Source organism: Oncorhynchus tshawytscha, linkage group LG11, assembly GCF_018296145.1.
Source record: "Oncorhynchus tshawytscha isolate Ot180627B linkage group LG11, Otsh_v2.0, whole genome shotgun sequence".
Classification (NCBI taxonomy): Eukaryota; Metazoa; Chordata; class Actinopteri; order Salmoniformes; family Salmonidae; genus Oncorhynchus; species Oncorhynchus tshawytscha.
Genome location: NC_056439.1, coordinates 46665718 through 46685681, shown reverse-complemented (window position 1 = coordinate 46685681; position 19964 = coordinate 46665718). Strand labels below are relative to the sequence as shown.

The 19964-nt window shown below is 43.9% G+C and overlaps 1 protein-coding gene across 3 annotated transcripts in view; it reads right to left on the bottom strand.

Annotated features, from left to right (window-relative positions):
* LOC112262078 (connector enhancer of kinase suppressor of Ras 1) overlaps positions 1–19964 on the bottom strand; it is a 121689-nt gene that overhangs the window by 76958 nt on the left and 24767 nt on the right. For 2 of the 3 annotated variants that reach the window (XM_042330184.1, XM_042330185.1), the window contains exon 4: positions 18099–18231. In XM_042330184.1, coding sequence (XP_042186118.1) covers positions 18099–18231 — 133 coding nt within the window. The remainder of the gene's footprint in view (positions 1–18098; positions 18232–19964) is intronic. The other variant, XM_042330186.1, reaches the window with a different exon arrangement.

Genomic DNA, 19964 nt, shown 5'->3' with positions numbered 1-19964 from the left:
CATACACAGTAGAATCCTGTAGAAAATACCAGGGTCAGACACAGTAGAATCCTGGAGAAAACAACAGGGTCAGACACAATAGAATCCTGTAGAAAACAACAGGATCATACACAGTAGACTCCTGTAAAAAGAGTAGAAAACAACAGGATCATACACAGTAGACTCCTGTAAAAAGAGTAGAAAACAACAGGATCAGACACATTAGAATCCTGTAGAAAACAACAGGGTCAGACACAGTAGAATCCTGTAGAAAACAACAGGGTCAGACAGTAGAATCCTGTAAAAAGAGTAAAAAACAACAGGGTCAGACACAATAGAATCCTGTAGAAAACAACAGGGTCAGACACAGTAGAATCCTGTAGAAAATAACAGGGTCAGACAAAGTAGAATCCTGTAGAAAACAACAGGGACAAAGTAGAATCAGACACAGTAGAATCCTGTAGGGTCAAAATAGAATCCTGGGTCAGACAAAGTTTAATCCTGTAGAAAACAACAGGGTCAGACACAGTAGAATCCTGTAGAAAACAACAGGGTCAGACACAGTAGAATCCTGTAGAAAACAACAGGGTCAGACACAGTAGAATCCTGTAGAAAACAACAGGGTCAGACACAGTAGAATCCTGTAGAAAACAACAGGGTCAGACAAAGTAGAATCCAGTAGAAAACAACAGGGTCAGACAAAGTAGAATCCAGTAGAAAACAACAGGGTCAGACACAGTAGAATCCTGTAGAAAACAACAGGGTCAGACACAGTAGAATCCTGTAGAAAACAACAGGGTCAGACACAGTTTAATCCTGTATAAAACAACAGGGTCAGACACAGTAGAATCCTGTAGAAAACAACAGGGTCAGACACAATAGAATACTGTAGAAAACAACCGGATCAGACACAGTAGAATCCTTTAAAAAGAGTAGAAAACAACAGGATCAGACACAGTAGAATCCTGTAGAAAACAACAGGGTCAGACACAGTAGAATCCTGTAGAAAGAGTAGAAAACAACAGGTTCAGGGACTGTGGAATAATAAAAGAGCCTCCCCCAGAGACTGAAAACAGTATTGATATCTGACAGTGGGACATTCTGATGGTTTGATGTACTATTTTTTTTCAGATAAAAAGACCTGAGGCATTCCAAAACACCAGGAAGTGGACTATTAGAGTACTACTATTAGCACTATAACGCCCACGTGCCATACAGACCGCTCACTGTTACTTCATTGACAAACACCACTTTTTAGAGGGGCAGAGCAATTGTATTCAAAGGCACTGTTACGCAATACTGATACAACATTATGTCAACATAGCAGAGCAAGTGGGAGGTTATTTTTGTTCCTGAGACACGGTGTGTGTGTTTACCTGGGTTGCCCTGTGGGGTGGAGGGTAAATCCTGTGAGCTCCTGTAAGTACTCAACGCTAGGATTACAGTTAGTCAATTAAAGCTTGTGTGACGTGAGAGAGAGCGAGAGAGAGAGGAAGAAAGAGAGAGCGAGAGAGAGAGGAAGAAAGAGAGGGCAAGTGAGAAACTGGCGAGAGACAGAGATGCTTGAGTTTGATCTATTTACATCAGGGCACCACGCCACAGAACTTCTTACATAAACCTCTAAAGACATCCTGCCACTCTGATCCCCAGCTCAATAGTTAAAGGGGCAGTACACTCCAAAATCTAAGTTTGTACAATGTCCACAGACCTCTAAGTTGACTGACATCCAAACGTTACAGATTCTCTACGACAGGTGCCATCTATTTAAATTATTCAAATTCCCCCATATGCTGCTATTACCAACCATAATCATGCTTCATCTATACTCCTGGGATACATTCTTCTTCTGCATTTGTGAACCCACAGAACAGGATATGACATACAGTGCCTTTGGAAAGTATTCAGACCCCTTGACTTTTCCCATATTTTGTTACGTTAAAGCCTTATTCTAAAATGGATTAAATAAATAAAAATCTTCAGCAATCTATACATAATACAACATAATGACAAAGAAAAGTGTTTGCTAATTTATTAATAATAAAATAACAGAAATACCTTACATAATATTCAGACCTTTCGCTATGAGATTAGAAATTGAGCTCAGGTGCATCCTGTCTCCATTGATCATCCTTGAGTCCACCTGTGGTAAAGTCAATTGATTGGACATGATTTGGAAAGTCTCACACCTGTCTATATAAGGTCCCACAGTTGGCAGTGCATGTCAGAACAAAAACCAGGCCATGAGGTCAAAGGAATTGTCCGTAGAGCACAGAGACAGGATTGTGTCGAGGCACAGATCTGGGGAAGGGTACCAAAACATTGAAGGTCACCAAGAACCAGTGGCCTCCATCAAACTTGGAAGAAGTTTGGAACCACCAACACTCTTCCTAGAGAAGGCCGCCCGGCCAAACTGAGCAGTCGGGGGAGGGGAGGTGACGAAGAACCTGATGGTCACTCTGACAGAGCTCCAGAGTTCTGTGGAGATTGGAGAACCCTCCAGAAGGAAAACCATCTCTGCAGCACTCCACCAATCAGGCCTTTATGGTACAGTGGCCAGATGGAAGCCACGCCTCAGTAAAAGGCACATGACATCCTGCTTGGAGTTTGCCAAAAGGCCCCTAAAGACTCGCAAACCATGAGAAAGACGATTTGAACTCTTTGGCCTGAATGCCAAGCGTCACATGTTTTTCAGCGGCAGGGACTGGGAGTCTAGTCAGGATCAAGGCAAAGATGAACAGAGCAAAGTACAGATAGATCCTTGATTAAAACCTGTTCCAGAGCACTCAGGACCTCAGACTGGGGCGAAGGTTCACCTTCCAACAGGACAATTACCCTAAGCACACAGCCAAGACTACAAAAGGAGTGGCTTCGGGACAAGTCTCTGAATGTCCGAGTGGCCCAGCCAGAGCCCGGACTTGAACCCAATCAAACATCTCTGGAGAGAACTGAAAATAGCTGTGCAGTGACACTCTCCATCCAACCTGACAGATCTTGAGAGGATCTGCAATGAATAATGGGAAAAACTCCACAAATATAGGTGTGCCAAGCTTGTAGAGTCATACCCAAGAAGACTCAAGGCTGTACTCGCTGCTAAAGGTCCTTCAACAAAGGAGGTAAAGGGGCTGAATACTTATGTAATTGTGATCAGTTATTTTTCTTAAAACAATTTTGGAAACTTTTCTAAAATCCTGTTTTTGCTAAGTCATTATGGGGTAGTGTGTGTAGATTGATGAGGGAAAAACAATTTAATACATTTTAGAATAAGGCTGTAACGTAACAAAATGTGGAAAAAGTCAAGGGGTCTGAATACTTTCCGAAGGCACTGTATCTGGGGCTGTGTCCCAAGTGACACCCTATGCCTATAGGCCCTGGTCAAAAGTAGTGCACTACCAGCCCTATAGGCCCTGGTCAAAAGTAGTGCACTACCAGCCCTATAGGCCCTGGTCAAAAGTAGTGCACTACCAGCCCTATAGGCCCTGGTCAAAGGTAGTGCAATACATGCAGGAGATTGGGAAACTGCCTCAGTGATGACAGGACAGGTACACTTCTGCCCTGAAACTGCTCTTACTGTAGATCAGTTGGGAGGGAAAGCACACCCGTGTAAATCTACACACTTCTCTATGGCACTTCCTCTTTGAGACGAGAGGGCAAACTCACCTACACACACACACACACACACACACACACACACACACACACACACACTCACACACACGTGTACTGTATGGACTCATGCGAGCACATACACACACGCACTTCAAAAGGGAATATTTGATGACGTCACAGTGGCTTACACACATCACTCCAACGTCATCAGACTGTAGTGCTGAGCGATTAGCGCATTTTGAGGTCGGCTCGTTTTCACGTTTTTTTTTGGTAGTAATTATTTAAAACATTAAAATGCAGTATGCAAGTTCAATGACATAACAACACAGAATAAAACTAATCAATAAAAGTGTAATGACGGTAGTGACTGCCCCACCTATTAACCATCTTTCATTCAATTACTTTCCTTTAATTCAATATTTCAGTTGTTGTGTATATTACATTCGTTTTTTTGTTGATGAGTTATTATTTCATTCCAAGTCATCACCTCATCTCTATAGAGCTGCTGTCTGACAAAATCACTATTTCAGCAGTTCTTCAAAAGTAAATAAGGCGTAGTTTGTATTCAGCAGTCATAAAAGTATTGATGACTTAGATCATGTATTTTCAGATAGAGATGCCTCTCAAAGCTACTGCCTTCTATTCCTCTCCCGTGTACTCTCTTCTTCACACTAATCTACTGTAGCAGGCATAAAAATAAACATCCCGGTGCGCAATGGATTATGGTCATTGTAGTTAATTACCACATGTTCTGCGCTAAACTATGCAGTACTTTCTCCAGTTGGAAACAACAACATCACACAGTTTGGCTTGATCCGATTTATCTCTAGATAAACAACGCAATGTGCGCGTTAGGCTCCCGGAAAAAATAAATAAAATATATCTTAATGTTAATCGCTCACCGCTATCAGATTGCAGGCTGACACCCCACCAACATGTGATCCCCATGTGGCATCAGAGAGAGAGCGAGAGAGAGAGAGAGCAAGAGAGAGCGAGAGAGAGAGAGAGCGAGAGAGAGCGAGAGAGAGAGAGAGCGAGAGAGAGAGGAGAGAGAGAGAGAGAGCGAGAGAGAGAGGGCGAGAGAGAGAGAGAGCGAGAGAGAGAGGGCGAGAGAGAGAGAGAGCGAGAGAGAGAGGGCGAGAGAGAGAGAGAGACACACAGAGAGAAAGAGAGAGACACACAGAGAGAAAGAGAGAGACACACAGAGAGAAAGAGAGAGACACACAGAGAGAAAGAGAGAGACACACAGAGAGAGACAGAGAGAGAGAAACAGAGAGAGAGACACAGAGAGAGAGACACAGAGAGAGAGAAACAGAGAGAGAAACAGAGAGAGAGAAACAGAGAGAGAGAAACAGAGAGAGACACACAGAGAGAGACACACAGAGAGAGACACAGACACAGAGAGACAGGACCACATCTACTGGTCCCATTATCCAGAGAGAGAGACAGAGAGACAGAGAGAGAGAGAGAGGACCACAAGCTGAAGCACAACAGCCCCCGCCACCCAGCTCTGTTCACAACAGCCCCCGCCACCCAGCTCTGTTCACAACAGCCCCCGTCACCCAGCTCTGTTCACAACAGCCCCGTCACCCAGCTCTGTTCACACCCAGCAGCCCCCAGCCCCGTCACCCAGCTCTGTTCACAACAGCCCCCGTCACCCAGCTCTGTTCACAACAGCCCCGGCACCCAGCTCTGTCCACAACAGCCCCCGGCACCCGGCTCTGTCCACAACAGCCCCCGCCACCCAGCTCTGTTCACAACAGCCCCCACCACCCAGCTCAACAGCCCCCGGCACTTCAATGTTCCTTTTTCCCCTCAGTATGACTTCCTCACAAACTGTTGTTGCTGCAGAAGAGAGACAATGAAAGCCTCCATTACGTTTATAATAAATGCAGTCTTTATAAAAATGGACCTTGGGCTTGGTGCTTTCTCACACTGCCAGAGGTGTGCAGTTATTCAACACAGTCTGCTGTGAGTTATTGCTTACATAATACGCCTTCATTCCAGTTAATGAAAGATGGCCCTAAAACTGTGGGTAAGAGCCATTCACTTCAAATAATCTATAATGAATTGTAAATGACTGTTATTTATTCAGGAAATAACACTCAGGAAGTAGCGTTCAACTTGGATTGGTTTTATAAACTGAGGGAGCAAGGCACAACAACTCAAACATGAGGTTCATTTCTCTCATATAGTTAGGTCATGTGATGTAGGCGGTCATTGTAAATAAGAATTTGTTCTTAACTGACTTGCCGAGTTTAATTTAAGGTTAAATGAAAAGAAGATGCAAAAATGACATGCCTGATGTCTATGTGGTGAGCTTTGTCGTTGTCTAGGAAACAGATGTGGATTGTTCTGGGTGGAAGAACACACTGCAATCTAAACTCATGATGCATTCACACACACACACAAACATTAATAATCAGTGTGACACAAAAGCCCTTGAGTAGTTTAAAGGCCCAGTTCAGTCAAATTTGATCTTTCATGTGTTTTATATATATTTACACACTATGATGTTGGACTACTGTGAAATGGTGAAAATGATAATGATAACACCCTTTTAGTGTTAGAGCTGTTTGAAAAGACTGCCTGAAATTTCAGCCTGTTTTGGTAGGATGGAGTTCTGGCCTTCCTGGTAACATCACCAGGCTGTAGATGTGTTGGTAGACCAATAAGAAAGATTGGCCGAGAGGTTTGGCACAATAACAGCTAGTTTTCCTCTCTCCACTCAGACCACTCCCAGAGAGTCTTCGCTAGATTTTTGCTTGAGATATTGCTCTTCACTATTAAGCTATTTTGGTTTATTTTTTGACTATTTTAATTGAAAACAATCACAGTTACGTGATTTGATAGAACTAAAAACAGCTGCGTTGGACCTTGAAGTGTGAGTGAGCTTCCTACACAGAGATGACTTAAAGAAAATATCCTTTTATGAGTAAATGTCACTAGGATATATGCTACATCATCTCTGGGAGTTAATGTACTGAAGCATGCATTTGTGAATGAGTGTGTGTGTGTGTGTGTGTGTAGGAACACACCTGGAGTGTATCTCTTCAACACCAAACCAACCCAGCCGGTCTAAAGCAGTGGTTCCCAAACTGTGGGGCCCTAGGGGGCGTGAGCTAACATTTTTCAGCCCATTGAGCGGGATGCCCCCCCCCGTGCCCCCCGGTGAAACATTTTGAGAACCGCTGGTCTAACAGTACCAGATGGGCGGGGTTTGCTCTTTTGCAATTCTATTGCTTCCATATAGTCAGGCAAGCTCAATCAAGCCAAGATAAAGTATTTGAAATTATTTTTAAATGTAATTTGGTCTGCACCAAACCAACGCATGTGAATTCTTAGGAGTATATCTCTTTAAATGCTGGTGAAGAGACTCCAAGGAGTGAGAGTTCACTTTCTACCTGCTCTATATTGGAGCGTTACGTTCAACATTTCCTAACTCAATTACTTCAAATAGTAAATCCAATAAAACTCAGCCTAAGTGAACTGCAAATGCTACCGTCTCTACCCTGGTTCCAGATCGGTCAGTCTCTACCCTGGTTCCAGATCGGTCAGTCTCTACCCTGGTTCCAGATCGGTCAGTCTCTACCCTGGTTCCAGATCGGTCAGTCTCTACCCTGGTTCCAGATTGGTCAGTCTCTACCCTGGATCCAGATTGGGACCCTGGATCCAGATTGGGGTCAGTCTCTACCCTGGATCCAGATTGGGGTCAGTCTCTACCCTGGTTCAGTCTCTCTACCCTGGTTCCAGATCCAGATTTCCAGGGGTCAGTCTCTACCCTGGTTCCAGATCTGGTTCTCGGTCAGTCTCCCCTGGTTCCAGATGGTTCCAGATCGGTCAGTCTCTACCCTGGTTCCAGATCGGTCAGATGGTTCCAGATCGGTCAGTCTCTACCCTGGTTCCAGATCGGTCAGTCTCTACCCTGGTTCCAGATCGGTCCCCCTGGTTCCAGATTGGGTTCCAGTCAGTCTCTACCCTGGTTCCAGATCCAGATGGTTCCAGATCGGTCAGTCTCTACCCTGGTTCCAGATGGTTCCAGGTTCCAGATTGGGGTCAGTCTCTACCCTGGTTCCAGATCGGTCAGTCTCTACCCTGGTTCCAGATCGGTCAGTCTCTACCCTGGTCCCAAATCTGTCAGTCTCTACCCTGGTCCCAGATCTGTCAGTCTCTACCCTGGTCCCAGATCTGTCAGTCTCTACCCTGGTCCCAGATCGGTCCCAGTCTCTACCCTGGTCCCAGATCTGTCAGTCTCTACCCTGGTCCCAGATCGGTACCTACCCTGGTCCCAGATCGGTCCAGTCTCTACCCCCTGGTCCCAGATCTGTCAGTCTCTACCCTGGTTCCAGATCGGTCAGTCTCTACCCTGGTCCCAGATCTGTCACCCTGGTCTCTACCCTGGTTCTGTCAGTCCGGTCCAGTCTCTCTACCCTGGTCCAGATCTCAGTCTCTACCCTGGTTCCAGATCGGTCCAGATCTCTCTCTACCCTGGTCCCAGATCTGTCAGTCTCTACCCTGGTCCCAGATCTGTCAGTCTCTACCCTGGTCCCAGATCTGTCAGTCTCTACCCTGGTCCCAGATCTGTCAGTCTCTACCCTGGTCCCAGATCTCTACCCTGGTCCCAGATCTCTCTCTACCCTGGTTCCAGATCGGTCAGTCTCTACCCTGGTTCCAGATCGGTCTCTACCCTGGTCCCAGATCTGTCAGTCTCTACCCTGGTCTCTGTCACCCTGGTTCCAGATCCCTGGTTCCAGATCTGTCAGTCTCTAGTCTCTACCCTGGTTCCAGATCGGTCAGGTTCTCTACCCTGGTCCCAGATCGGTCAGTCTCTACCCTGGTCCCAGATCGGTCAGTCTCTACCCTGGTCCCAGATCGGTCAGTCTCTACCCTGGTCCCAGAGCTGTCTGTACTTTAGCCTAGTCCATTGTCATTGTAAAGCCAAACACCAGCATGACAATTCCATAAAGAGCTGGCTAGAAACAATACATATCTGATTGAAATGGCTCATGTCCCTTCATTGTATACCGTAGTATGAGTGGTCAAAGCGATTAGTCATCATCAGGCACCTGGTGTTGACACTGGTGTCCGTTGAACCAAGCTCATGGTCAGGGTTGGGGAGTAACTGATAAACTGCAACTTTAATCCGTTACCAGAAAGAAAAAAATGAATCAGATTACATATACTTTTGAAAAACTAGATGATTACTTCTTGGATTACTTTTCCATTAAGGATGTTGGCGAGAAAAGAAATACATTGACACCTTTCTGTTTTCTCAAAGACATTCAATTCAGCACTGGAAAAAGGTGGAAGTTTAAATGTGTTCTACCTGAGCGGGACTGACCAGAATTCAGAGACTACTATGATGTCAGAGACCATTATGATGTCAGAGACCATTATGATGTCAGAGACTACTATGATGACACACCAAATACATTGGATGGATCATTTTGTCTTCTTCTAGTACCTCATAAGAGGAAACTAATCCAAAAGTAACAGAAAGTGAATCAGATTATGTTACCAAATTTGGGTAATCCAAAAATGACGTTACCGATTACAATTTTGGACAGGTAACGGATTACATTTAGAAAGTAACATCCTGAACCCTGCTCAGTTACTTATACTGGAATATGGCAACGAGCTGCACACTTAATCATTAACTCACCAACCACCTCATGCGCACAAAACGTTGAAAAGACGTTAAAAAGACATTCAAATACATTGAAAAGACGTTAAAATACATAGAAAAGACATTGAAATTCATTAAAACTTGTTGTAAAGACGTGAAACGGCATTAAGACATTGTTCAGACCACGTTAAAAATATATGCTAAAAATACGTCTTCTTTGTTGAGCACGTCTTGCTCAGTGTGTTCATTAGCACCTCAACCAGACCACGAACTAACTAGAACAATTATTTCTGGTTACAGCAAAACTAATCAGATAAAAATCATACTATAAAAACTTCACCACAATTGTGAATAAAAAGGTGCATTGGTCAACCAGCAAGAGTCAAAACTCACTATCAATGGGTTAGATCATCAATGGGTATGATCATCAATGGGTATGATCATCAATGGGTATGATCATCAATGGGTATGATCATCAATGGGTATGATCATTGAATAATAACACTTCTGTTGGTGAACAAAGGCATCAAGAAAGTCCTGTATCACATCTTAGAAAAGCCATATCACGTTCTTAACTACAGTAGCCTTTACTGTCAAGATTGTGTATCACTAAAAGACCATTGGAAAACAATCAATCAATGTAAACAAACAGCATTACATCATCTCATTCTCACATACCTCAATACAACTCCTTCAAACAATTCTTCCTTGATCCTCCCTCCATGCCCCTTGAGAAATTCTCAATGTAACTATCGCCCACGCTCTCTGTGTCCACCTCTCTCGCTCTCTCTCTCTCTCTCTCTCTGTAATGGACTTTGCTTGTTGTTGTCTAGTAGTGTGCGAGCCTATCCTCTCCAGTCCTACAGAGCCAGTAGTCAGTAGAGAAGTGGAGGACTCCTAGGATCACAGCAGCTGACTCATGGCCCCGCACAACCCTTCAAGGCACTGGAGAAAATAAACCCCATGAGTGGGGAGAGAGACACACACACACACACACACACAGAAAGAGAGAGAGAGAGAGAGAGAGAGAGAGACACACACACACACACACACACACACACACACAGAAAGAAGAGAGAGAAACACACACACAGAAAGAGAGAGACACACACACACACACAGAAAGAGAGAGACACACACACACACAGAAAGAGAGAGACACACACACACACAGAAAGAGAGACACACACACACACAGAAAGAAGAGACACACACACAGAAAGAGAGAGAAAGAGAGAGAGACACACACACACACAGAAAGAGAGAGACACACACACACAGAAAGAGAGAGACACACACACACAGAAAGAGAGAGAGAAAGAGAGAGAGACACACACACACAGAAAGAGAGAGACACACACACACACAGAAGAGAGAGAGACACACACACACAGAAAGAGAGAGAGACAGAAGAGAGAGAGACACACACACAGAAAGAGAGAAAGACACACACACACACAGAAAGAGAGAGACACACACACACACAGACAGAGAGAGAGACACACACACACAGAAAGAGAGACACACACACACACAGAAAGAGAGAGAGAGACACACACACACACAGAAAGAGACACACACACACACAGAAAGAGACACACACACAGAAAGAGACACACACACACACACATAAACTTCTGTGTTTTTATACAGGCAGGAAATGGAAGAGTTATTTATTTTCTAGAAGGGCCCTAGGAGACATGGCCTGCGTCCCAAATGGCACCCTATTCCCTACATAGTGCACTACTTTTGACCACGGTCCATAGGGCTCTGGTCCAAAGTGGTGCACTATATAGGAATGGGGTGTCATTTGGGCCAAACATGATCCGTCTGGTCCTTGTTACAGATGAACCAATTCTCTAGAAACAAGCAACGTAATAATGGGAGCATTATCATTCAAAGCCTGCCTCTCTGAAACAAGGTCACAAGAGATTTGACATTTACGTTTCTTAGCCAAGGGCTAACTTGCTGCACACAGATGAGGGTGGTGGGGTGTGTGTGTACGTGACTGTGTGCGCGCGCGTGTGTGTGTATTCTACTGACCTTTCCAGAGCTGGAACTTGATAATGATGGGCAGAGAGAGAAGAGAGAGAGAGAGAGAGAGAGAGAGCGAGACGGGCAGAGAGCGAGACGGGCAGAGAGCGAGATGGGCAGAGAGCGAGACGAGCAGAGAGCGAGACGAGCAGAGAGCGAGATGGCCAGAGAGCGAGATGGCCAGAGAGCGAGATGGCCAGAGAGCGAGATGGCCAGAGAGCGAGATGGCCAGAGAGAGGACAAACTCACCTGCGTGGATGTGTTTAGTCAGTTGTGAGGTTGTCGGCCCTATTCTAGCATGTTCTTATTAAGTCTAATATAAATTCTTAGAAACTACAGCCATATACACTTTTCAAAGAAACTATATAAAACCTCAATCCAATGAAAGACACCAGTAAGTCTCAGTTTCTTTAGTCTTATAACTCATCTATCTTGTCTTAAGACTCAAGGGGGTGTACTTACAAAACTGCCTTCCGCAAGCACCTGCATTTTGGATTCCCCTGATATCTGATACCTCAGCAACTCTCTGTAGTACACACACACACACACACACACACACACACACACTCTCTGTGGTACACAGTCCTCTATCATACTTGAATAAGGCCTATGACTATCTGACTCCTAAGCATACAGCAGAAACAAGCAGTGGTTGCTCATTGGATCCAAAAACAGGAACCAACCAAACAATGGCCAGTAATCAAACCTCTCATCGCCTCCAGCACAAAGCAGACTACCGTCAAAACAGTCTGGCGTAAGGACCAAGTTTCACTAACTAATTACCTTGAGTCTACAGTTTAGACAGCTTTCATACAACAAAAAAACGAACAAGTCAGTAAGCCAGAAGTTGGCTGGACAAGAAGCCATCAGCCTTCAAAAGGCCCTCATTGTTCCAATGTGACCTTCAGTAGATACTCACTTCCCAGCTTCCTTCCTTTCTGATGAGGGGGGAGTCGAACCATAGAAATAGTATGACTAGCCCATGGTTCTTACTCAGAGTCAGTCATATTCATGAATTGGCTACAACAAATGTGTCATTATTCATTTTCTGGATGCACAATGAATGTAGTGAGTGTGTTCACACAGAACATCCTTTGATAGTCTTTTAAAAAAGAGATTTGCACTGATTTGTGAAGAAGAGGTCAAGTCTATTTATCACATCTCTAATGTGTTGTGCAAACAACAAAAACAAGACTAAAAAGCAACAGAGAGAAAAAAAAAGCAAATTTCTACAAGAAGATAAATGTGTTATTATGATCCACAATGTCTAAATGTACAGAAACTGTGAGCACTGCAATTCCCAAACAGACATCCACAAACAGACATCCACAAACACAAACCAGTTAGCTACAGTATTCAATCAAACTGCAATAAAGCCAGCAGAAAAAAGCCCCAGAGTTGTAATCTACCTACTTTGTCTGGAAACTATCCAGAGCTGCAAATAGTGTTGCCAGTCAGAGCTCTAAATGTTGTACTCGGGGATATCTCTGCTCCCTGAATACTGTGTCCTCTCTTTCGCCCTCTATCAGTCTCTCATTGGTCTGACTGCACTGCAACTCACAGCAGGTGAACTACAAGTTGAGTTCCACTGAACCCTTCCATCAGTCCCCCCCTCCCCCTGCTCCCTGTCTCTCACTCACTCCCTCCGCCGAAGATCTCCAACTCCCTCCCGCCCTTTGCTCCCCTGGAGATGGCTAACTCTCTCACCCCCTCTCACTCCCTCTCCCGAAGATTATCAAATCCATCCCGCCCCAGCTACCCCCCTCCCCAAAGATCACAAATCCATTCCGCCCATGCTCCCCCTCTCTCAGTCCCTCCCTCAGGTACTATCTATGACAAATCCAGGCCTGTCTTTTTCACAAGTCGCAAGTAACCAGTTTATAACTGGAAGTTTAACTCTGGCATTACAGATCACATTAACTACACATTCACCCACCTTCTCCCTCTCTTACATAATTTCCTATCACAAAAATCAACAGTCAACCTCTGCTTCTTCAAGGTACCTAAACTATTCCGAGCATGCAGAGTTTCACAACATCTCTACAGCAGAGTCTCACAACTCAATCGCTGGTTGAAAACTGTTTTCTGCCCCTCCCAAAAGATAGAATTTGTAGGTAATTGGCCCTCTTTCTGGGACTCAGGAAAACAGGACCAAGCCTGGCCTGCTGAGGAGTGACAGACTCCATCCTAGCTGGAGGGGTGCTCTCATCTTATCTACCAACATAGACAGGGCTCTAACTCCTCTAGCTCCACAATGAAATAGGGTGCAGGCTGTTAGCCAGCCTGCCAGCTTAGTGGAGTCTGCCACTAGCACAGTCAGTGTAGTCAGCTCAGCTATCCCCATTGAGACCGTGTCTGTGCCTCAACCTAGGTTGGGCAAAACTAAACATGGCGGTGTTCGCCTCTCACTAGGATAAAGACCTCCTCCATTCCTGCCATTATTGAAAGAGATCGTGATACCTCACATCTCAAAATAGGGCTACTTAATGTTAGATCCCTCACTTCAAAGGCAGTTATAGTCAATGAACTAATCACTGATCATAATCTTGATGTGATTGGCCTGGCTGAAACATGGCTTAAGCCTGATGAATTTACTGTGTTAAATGAGGCCTCACATTCTGGTTACACTAGTGACCATATCCCCCGTGCATCCCGCAAAGGTGAAGGTGTTGCTAACATTTACGAAAGCAAATTTCAATATACAAAAAATTAAAAATAAGTTTTCGTCTTTTGAGCTTCTAGTCATGAAATCTATGCAGCCTACTCAATCACTTTTTATAGCTACTGTTTACAGGCCTCCTAGACCATATACAGCGTTCGTCACTGAGTTCCCCGAATTGCTATCGGACCTTGTAGTCATAGCAGATAATATTCAAATTTTTGGCGATTTTAATATGCACATTGAAAAGTCCACAGACCCACTCCAAAAGGCTTTTGGAGCCATCATCGACTCAGTGGGTTTTGTCCAACACCTACTCACTGTCACACTCTGGACCTAGTTTTGTCCCATGGAATAAATGTTGTGGATCTTAATGTTTTTCCTCATAATCCTGGACTATCGGACCACCATTTTATTACGTTTGCAATCGCAACAAATAATCTGCTCAGACACCAACCAAGGAGCATCAAAAGTCGTGCTATAAATTCTCACACGAAGATTCCTTGATGCCCTTCCAGATTCCCTCTGTCTACCCAAGGATGTCAGAGGACAATAATCAGTTAACCACCTAACTGAGGAACTCAATTTAACCTTGCGCAATACCCTAGATGCAGTTGCACCCCTAAAAACATTTGTCATAAGAAACTAGCTCCCTGGTATACAGAAAATACACAAGCTCTGAAGCAAGCTTCCAGAAAATTGGAACGGAAATGGCGCCACACCAAACTGGAAGTCTTCCGACTAGCTTGGAAAGACAGTACCGTGCAGTATCGAAGAGCCCTCACTGCTGCTAACTAAAAAGCAGCATTCCCCAAGTGAGGATGGCTTTCACTTCAGCAGTAATAAATGAATGAACTTCTTTGAGGAAAAGATCATGATCATTAGAAAGCAAAGTACGGACTCCTCTTTAAATCTGCATATTCCTCCAAAGCTCAGTTGTCCTGAGTCTGCACAACTCTGCCAGGACCTAGGATCAAGAGAGACACTCAAGTGTTTTAGTACTATATCTCTTGACACAATGATGAAAATAATCATGGCGTCTAAACCTACAAGCTGCATACTGGACCCTATTCCAACTAAACTACTGAAAGAGCTGCTTCCTGCGCTTGGCCCTCCTATGTTTAACATAATAAACGGCTCTCTATCCACCGGATGTGTACCAAACTCACTAAAAGTGGCAGTAATAAAGCCTCTCTTGAAAAAGCCAAACCTTGACCCAGAAAATATAAAAAACTATCGGCCTATATCGAATCTTCCATTCCTCTCAAAAATTTTAGAAAAGGCTGTTGCGCAGCAACTCACTGCCTTCCTGAAGACAAACAATGTATACGAAATGCTTCAGTCTGGTTTTAGACCCCATCATAGCACTGAGACTGCACTTGTGAAGGTGGTAAATGACCTTTTAATGGCATCAGACTGAGGCTCTGCATCTGTCCTCGTGCTCCTAGACCTTAGTGCTGCTTTTGATACCATCGATCACCACATTATTTTGGAGAGATTGGAAACCCAAATTGGTCTACACGGACAAGTTCTGGCCTGGTTTAGATCGTATCTGTCGGAAAGATATCAGTTTGTCTCTGTGAATGGTTTGTCCTCTGACAAATCAACTGCAAATTTCGGTGTTCCTCAAGGTTCCGTTTTAGGACCACTATTGTTTTCACTCTATATTTTACCTCTTGGGGATGTCATTTGAAAACATAATGTTAACTTTCACTGCTATGCGGATGACACACAGCTGTACATTTCAATGAAACATGGTGAAGCCCCAAAATTGCCCTCGCTAGAAGCCTGTGTTTCAGATATAAGGAAGTGGATGGCTGCAAACGTTCTACTTTTAAACTCGGACAAAACAGAGATGCTTGTTCTAGGTCCCAAGAAACAAAGAGATCTTCTGTTGAATCTGACAATTAATCTTGATGGTTGTACAGTCGTCTCAAATAAAACTGTGAAGGACCTCGGCGTTACTCTGGACCCCGATCTCTCTTTTGACGAACATATCAAGACTGTTTCAAGGACAGCTTTTTTCCATCTACGTAACATCGCAAAAATCAGAAACTTTCTGTCCAAAAATGAATCCATGCTTTTGTTACTTCTAGGTTAGACTACTGCAATGCTCTACTTTCCAGCTACCCGGATAACGCACTAAATCAACTTCAGTTAGTGCTAAATACGGCTGCTAGAATCCTGACTAGAACCCCAAAAAAGTATCCTATTACTCCAGTGCTAGCCTCCATACACTGGCTTCCCGTTAAGGCAAGGGCTGATTTCAAGGTTTTACTGCTAACCTACAAAGCATTACATGGGCTTGCTCTTTCTGATTTGGTCATGCCGTACATACCTACACGTACGTTAGTCAAAAGACGCAGGCCTCCTAATTGTCCCTAGAATTTCTAAGCAAACAGCTGGAGGCAGGGCTTTCTCCTATAGAGCTCAATTTTTATGGAATGGTCTGCCTACCCATGTGAGAGACGCAAACTCGGTCTCAACCTTTAAGTCTTTACTGAAGACTCATCTCTTCAGTGGGTCAAATGATTGAGTGTAGTCTGGCCCAGGAGTGTGAAGGTGAACGGAAAGGCTCTGGAGCAACGAACCACCCTTGCCGTCTCTGCCTGGCCAGTTCCCCTCTCTCCACTGGGATTCTCTGCCTCTGACCCTATTACAGGGGCTGAGCCACTGGCTTACTGGTGCTCTTCCATGCCGTCCCTAGGAGGGGTGCGTCACTTGAGTGGGTTGAGTCACTGATGTGATCTTCCTGTCTGGGATGGCGCCCCCCCTTGGGTTGTGCCGTGGCAGAGATCTTTGTGGGCTATACTCGGCCTTATCTCAGGATGGTGACCATGCTGGTCATTTATGAACATTTGAACATCTTGGCCATGTTCTGTTATAAATCTCCACCCGGCACAGCCAGAAGAGGACTGGCCACCCCTCATAGCCTGGTTCCTCTCTAGGTTTCTTCCTAGGTTTTGGCCTTTCTAGGGAGCTTTTCCTAGCCACCGTGCTTCAACACCTGCATTGCTTGCTGTTTGGGGTTTTAGGCTGGGTTTCTGTACAGCACTTTGAGATATCAGCTGATGTACGAAGGGCTATATAAATACATTTGATTTGATGCAGTCAGATAAAGAATGCATGTGGTTGGTCTGTGCATTGCCCAATAGGAGGAGTGAGTTTGCTGTTGTGCTGTGTTAGGGCAGCGGTGGAAAAAGTACTCAATTGTCACACTTGAGTTAAAGTAAAGATAACTTAATAGAAAAAGTAAAGTGAAAGTTACACAGTAACGAGTAAAAGTCTAAAAGTATTTGGTTTTAAATATACTTAAGTATCAAAAGTAAAAGTACAAGTGAAAATAATTTCAAATTCCTTAAATTAAACAAAGCAGACGGCGCCATTTTCTATTTATTTACAGATAGCCAGGGGCACATCATTTACAAACGAAGCATGCATTTATTGAGTCCGCCAGATCAGAGGCAGTAGTCATGACGAGGGATGTTCTTTTGATAAGTGAGTGAATTGGACCATCTTCCTGTCCTGATAAGCATTCAAACTGCAACTAGTACTTTTGGATGTAAGGGAAAATGTATGGAGTAAAAAGTACATCATTTTCTTCAGGAATGTGGTGAAGTAAAAGTAGTAAAAAATATAAATAGTAAAGTACAGATACCCCCAAAAAAGACTTTAGTACTTTCAAGTATTAAGTATTATTATTACTTAAGTATTTTACACCATTGGTGGCTGTTGAAAGCAGCAACACAAACACACTGGTGGTTCCTCCAGCCTGCCTTGTGTACGCCTCCTCCAAAGATCAAATGTGTCTGCTAAGTATTGTTTGGTCCAACTAGGAATCTAATTCAGATTTAATTCACCTCAAGGCCATTCATTCAATGTTAATAAGGACCAGAGTGTTTCCTGGTCAGGTTACTCGACAGTCATTCATTCAGCAGTGAGCGCCTGTACAATGAAAACAGCCATGCTGGAACACTGGGTTGTGTTCAAGAGGTAACAAATGCAAGAAAACAGACTGAAACAAGGAGGGACTACCTGGACATAAGAAACAAGAGTCCAATAAGAAACACTACTTTTTGCTTTATGTTTCAAAACATTTTAAAAACGTTTTCCATTGCGTGGCCTAATGAACACGACTCAGGTCTTTAACATAGGAGCAGTCCCCAGGTCTTTACAGTAGGAGAGGTAGACTACCTTGTGTACTGCGGTCCCCAGGTCTTTACAGTAGGAGAGGTAGACTACCTTGTGTACTGCGGTCCCCAGGTCTTTACAGTAGGTGATGATGTTCCTACTGGACGTGTAACCACTCAGCTGGGTAAACTGGTACCTGGACACACACAGATGGACCAATGAAGAAAGGGATATATGGATTGAATCTAGAAATAAAATAAAATGTGCAGATTTCAATGTCATTAAAGACTCAAATGATGCATTCATTATGGAGGAAAACACAACCCATGAGAACACAACCCATGAGAACACAACCCATGAGAACACAACCCATGAGAACAATCCAACATAACATTAGGATAGAAATGGGTAAGAGGTCACCAATGTAAATGCATTGAGCTGTTTATTTATCCCACCGTCATTTGTACATTATACTAGTTGGCACAATATATATACACATACATATATACACATACACACATACAGTTGAAGTCGGAAGTTTACATACACAGCCAAATACATTTAAACTCAGTTTTTAACAATTCCTGAAATTTAATACTACTAAAATTCCCTGTCTTAGGTCAGTTAGGATCACCACTTTTTTTTTTAAGAACGTGAAATGTCAGAATAATAGTAAAGAGAATGATTTATTTCAGCTTTTATTTCTTTCATCACATCACAAAGTTTACATACACTCAATTAGTATTTGGTAGCATTGCCTTTAAAATTGTTTAACTTGGGTCAAACGCTTTGGGTAGCCTTCCAAAAGCTTCCCACAATAAGTTGGGTGAATTTTGGCCCATTCCTCCTGACAGAGCTGGTGTAACTGAGTCAGGTTTGTAGGCCTCCTTCCTCGCACACGCTTTTTCAGTTCTGCCCAGAAATGTTCTATAGTATTAAGGTCAGGGCTTTGTGACGGCCACTCCAATACCTTGACTTTCTTGTCCTTAAGCCATTTTGCCACAACTTTGGAAGTATGCTTGGTGTCATTGTCCATTTGGAAGACCCATTTGCAACCAAACTTTAACGTCCTGACTGATGTCTTGAGATGTTGCTTCAACATATCCACATAATTTTCCTGCCTCATGATGCCATCTATTTTGTGAATTGCACAAGTCCCTCCTGCAGCAAAGCACCCCCACAACATGATGCAGTCACTCTCGTGCTACACGGTTGGGAGGGTGTTCTTCGGCTTGCAAGAATTTTTCCTCCAAAAATAACGATGGTCATTATGGCCAAACAGTTCTATTTTTGTTTCATCAGACCAGAGGACATTTCTCCAAAAAGTATGATCCCCCTCTCATTTCATTACCAAGCCCTGCAGTGCCAAGAGCTGAGCAAAGAAAAGAGTCCCTCATTCAGCTGGTCCTGGGGCTGAGTTCACAAACCTATTCTACTAACACACTGAAGCCTCAGGACCCTCATCCAGCTGGTCCTGGGGCTGAGTTCACTAACCTGTTCTACTAACACACTGAAGCCTCAGGACCCTCATCCAGCTGGTCCTGGGGCTGAGTTCACTAAGCTGTTCTACTAACACAATGAGGTCTCAGGACCAGAACATCCAATCAATCAGAATAAACCAAATTACAACACAGTCAAAACTACATTAACTTGGAAACACAAGAACAAAGCAAAATGCAGTACTATCTGGCCCTAGATGGACAGTACAAAATAACAAACAATTTGACCATGGTTACTTATCAAAACCTTAGTACAGGCTCAGTGAGCACAGCCTTGCCATTGAGATGGGTAGACACAGGAAAACCTGGCTCTCTGTAGAGGAAAGACTGTGCAACCACTGCACCACAGCAGAACCTGAAACAGAGCTGCATTTCCTGACAAATTGTAAAAAAAAACTAAAAAACAATTAGTTTCCTTTCCCCCAATTTG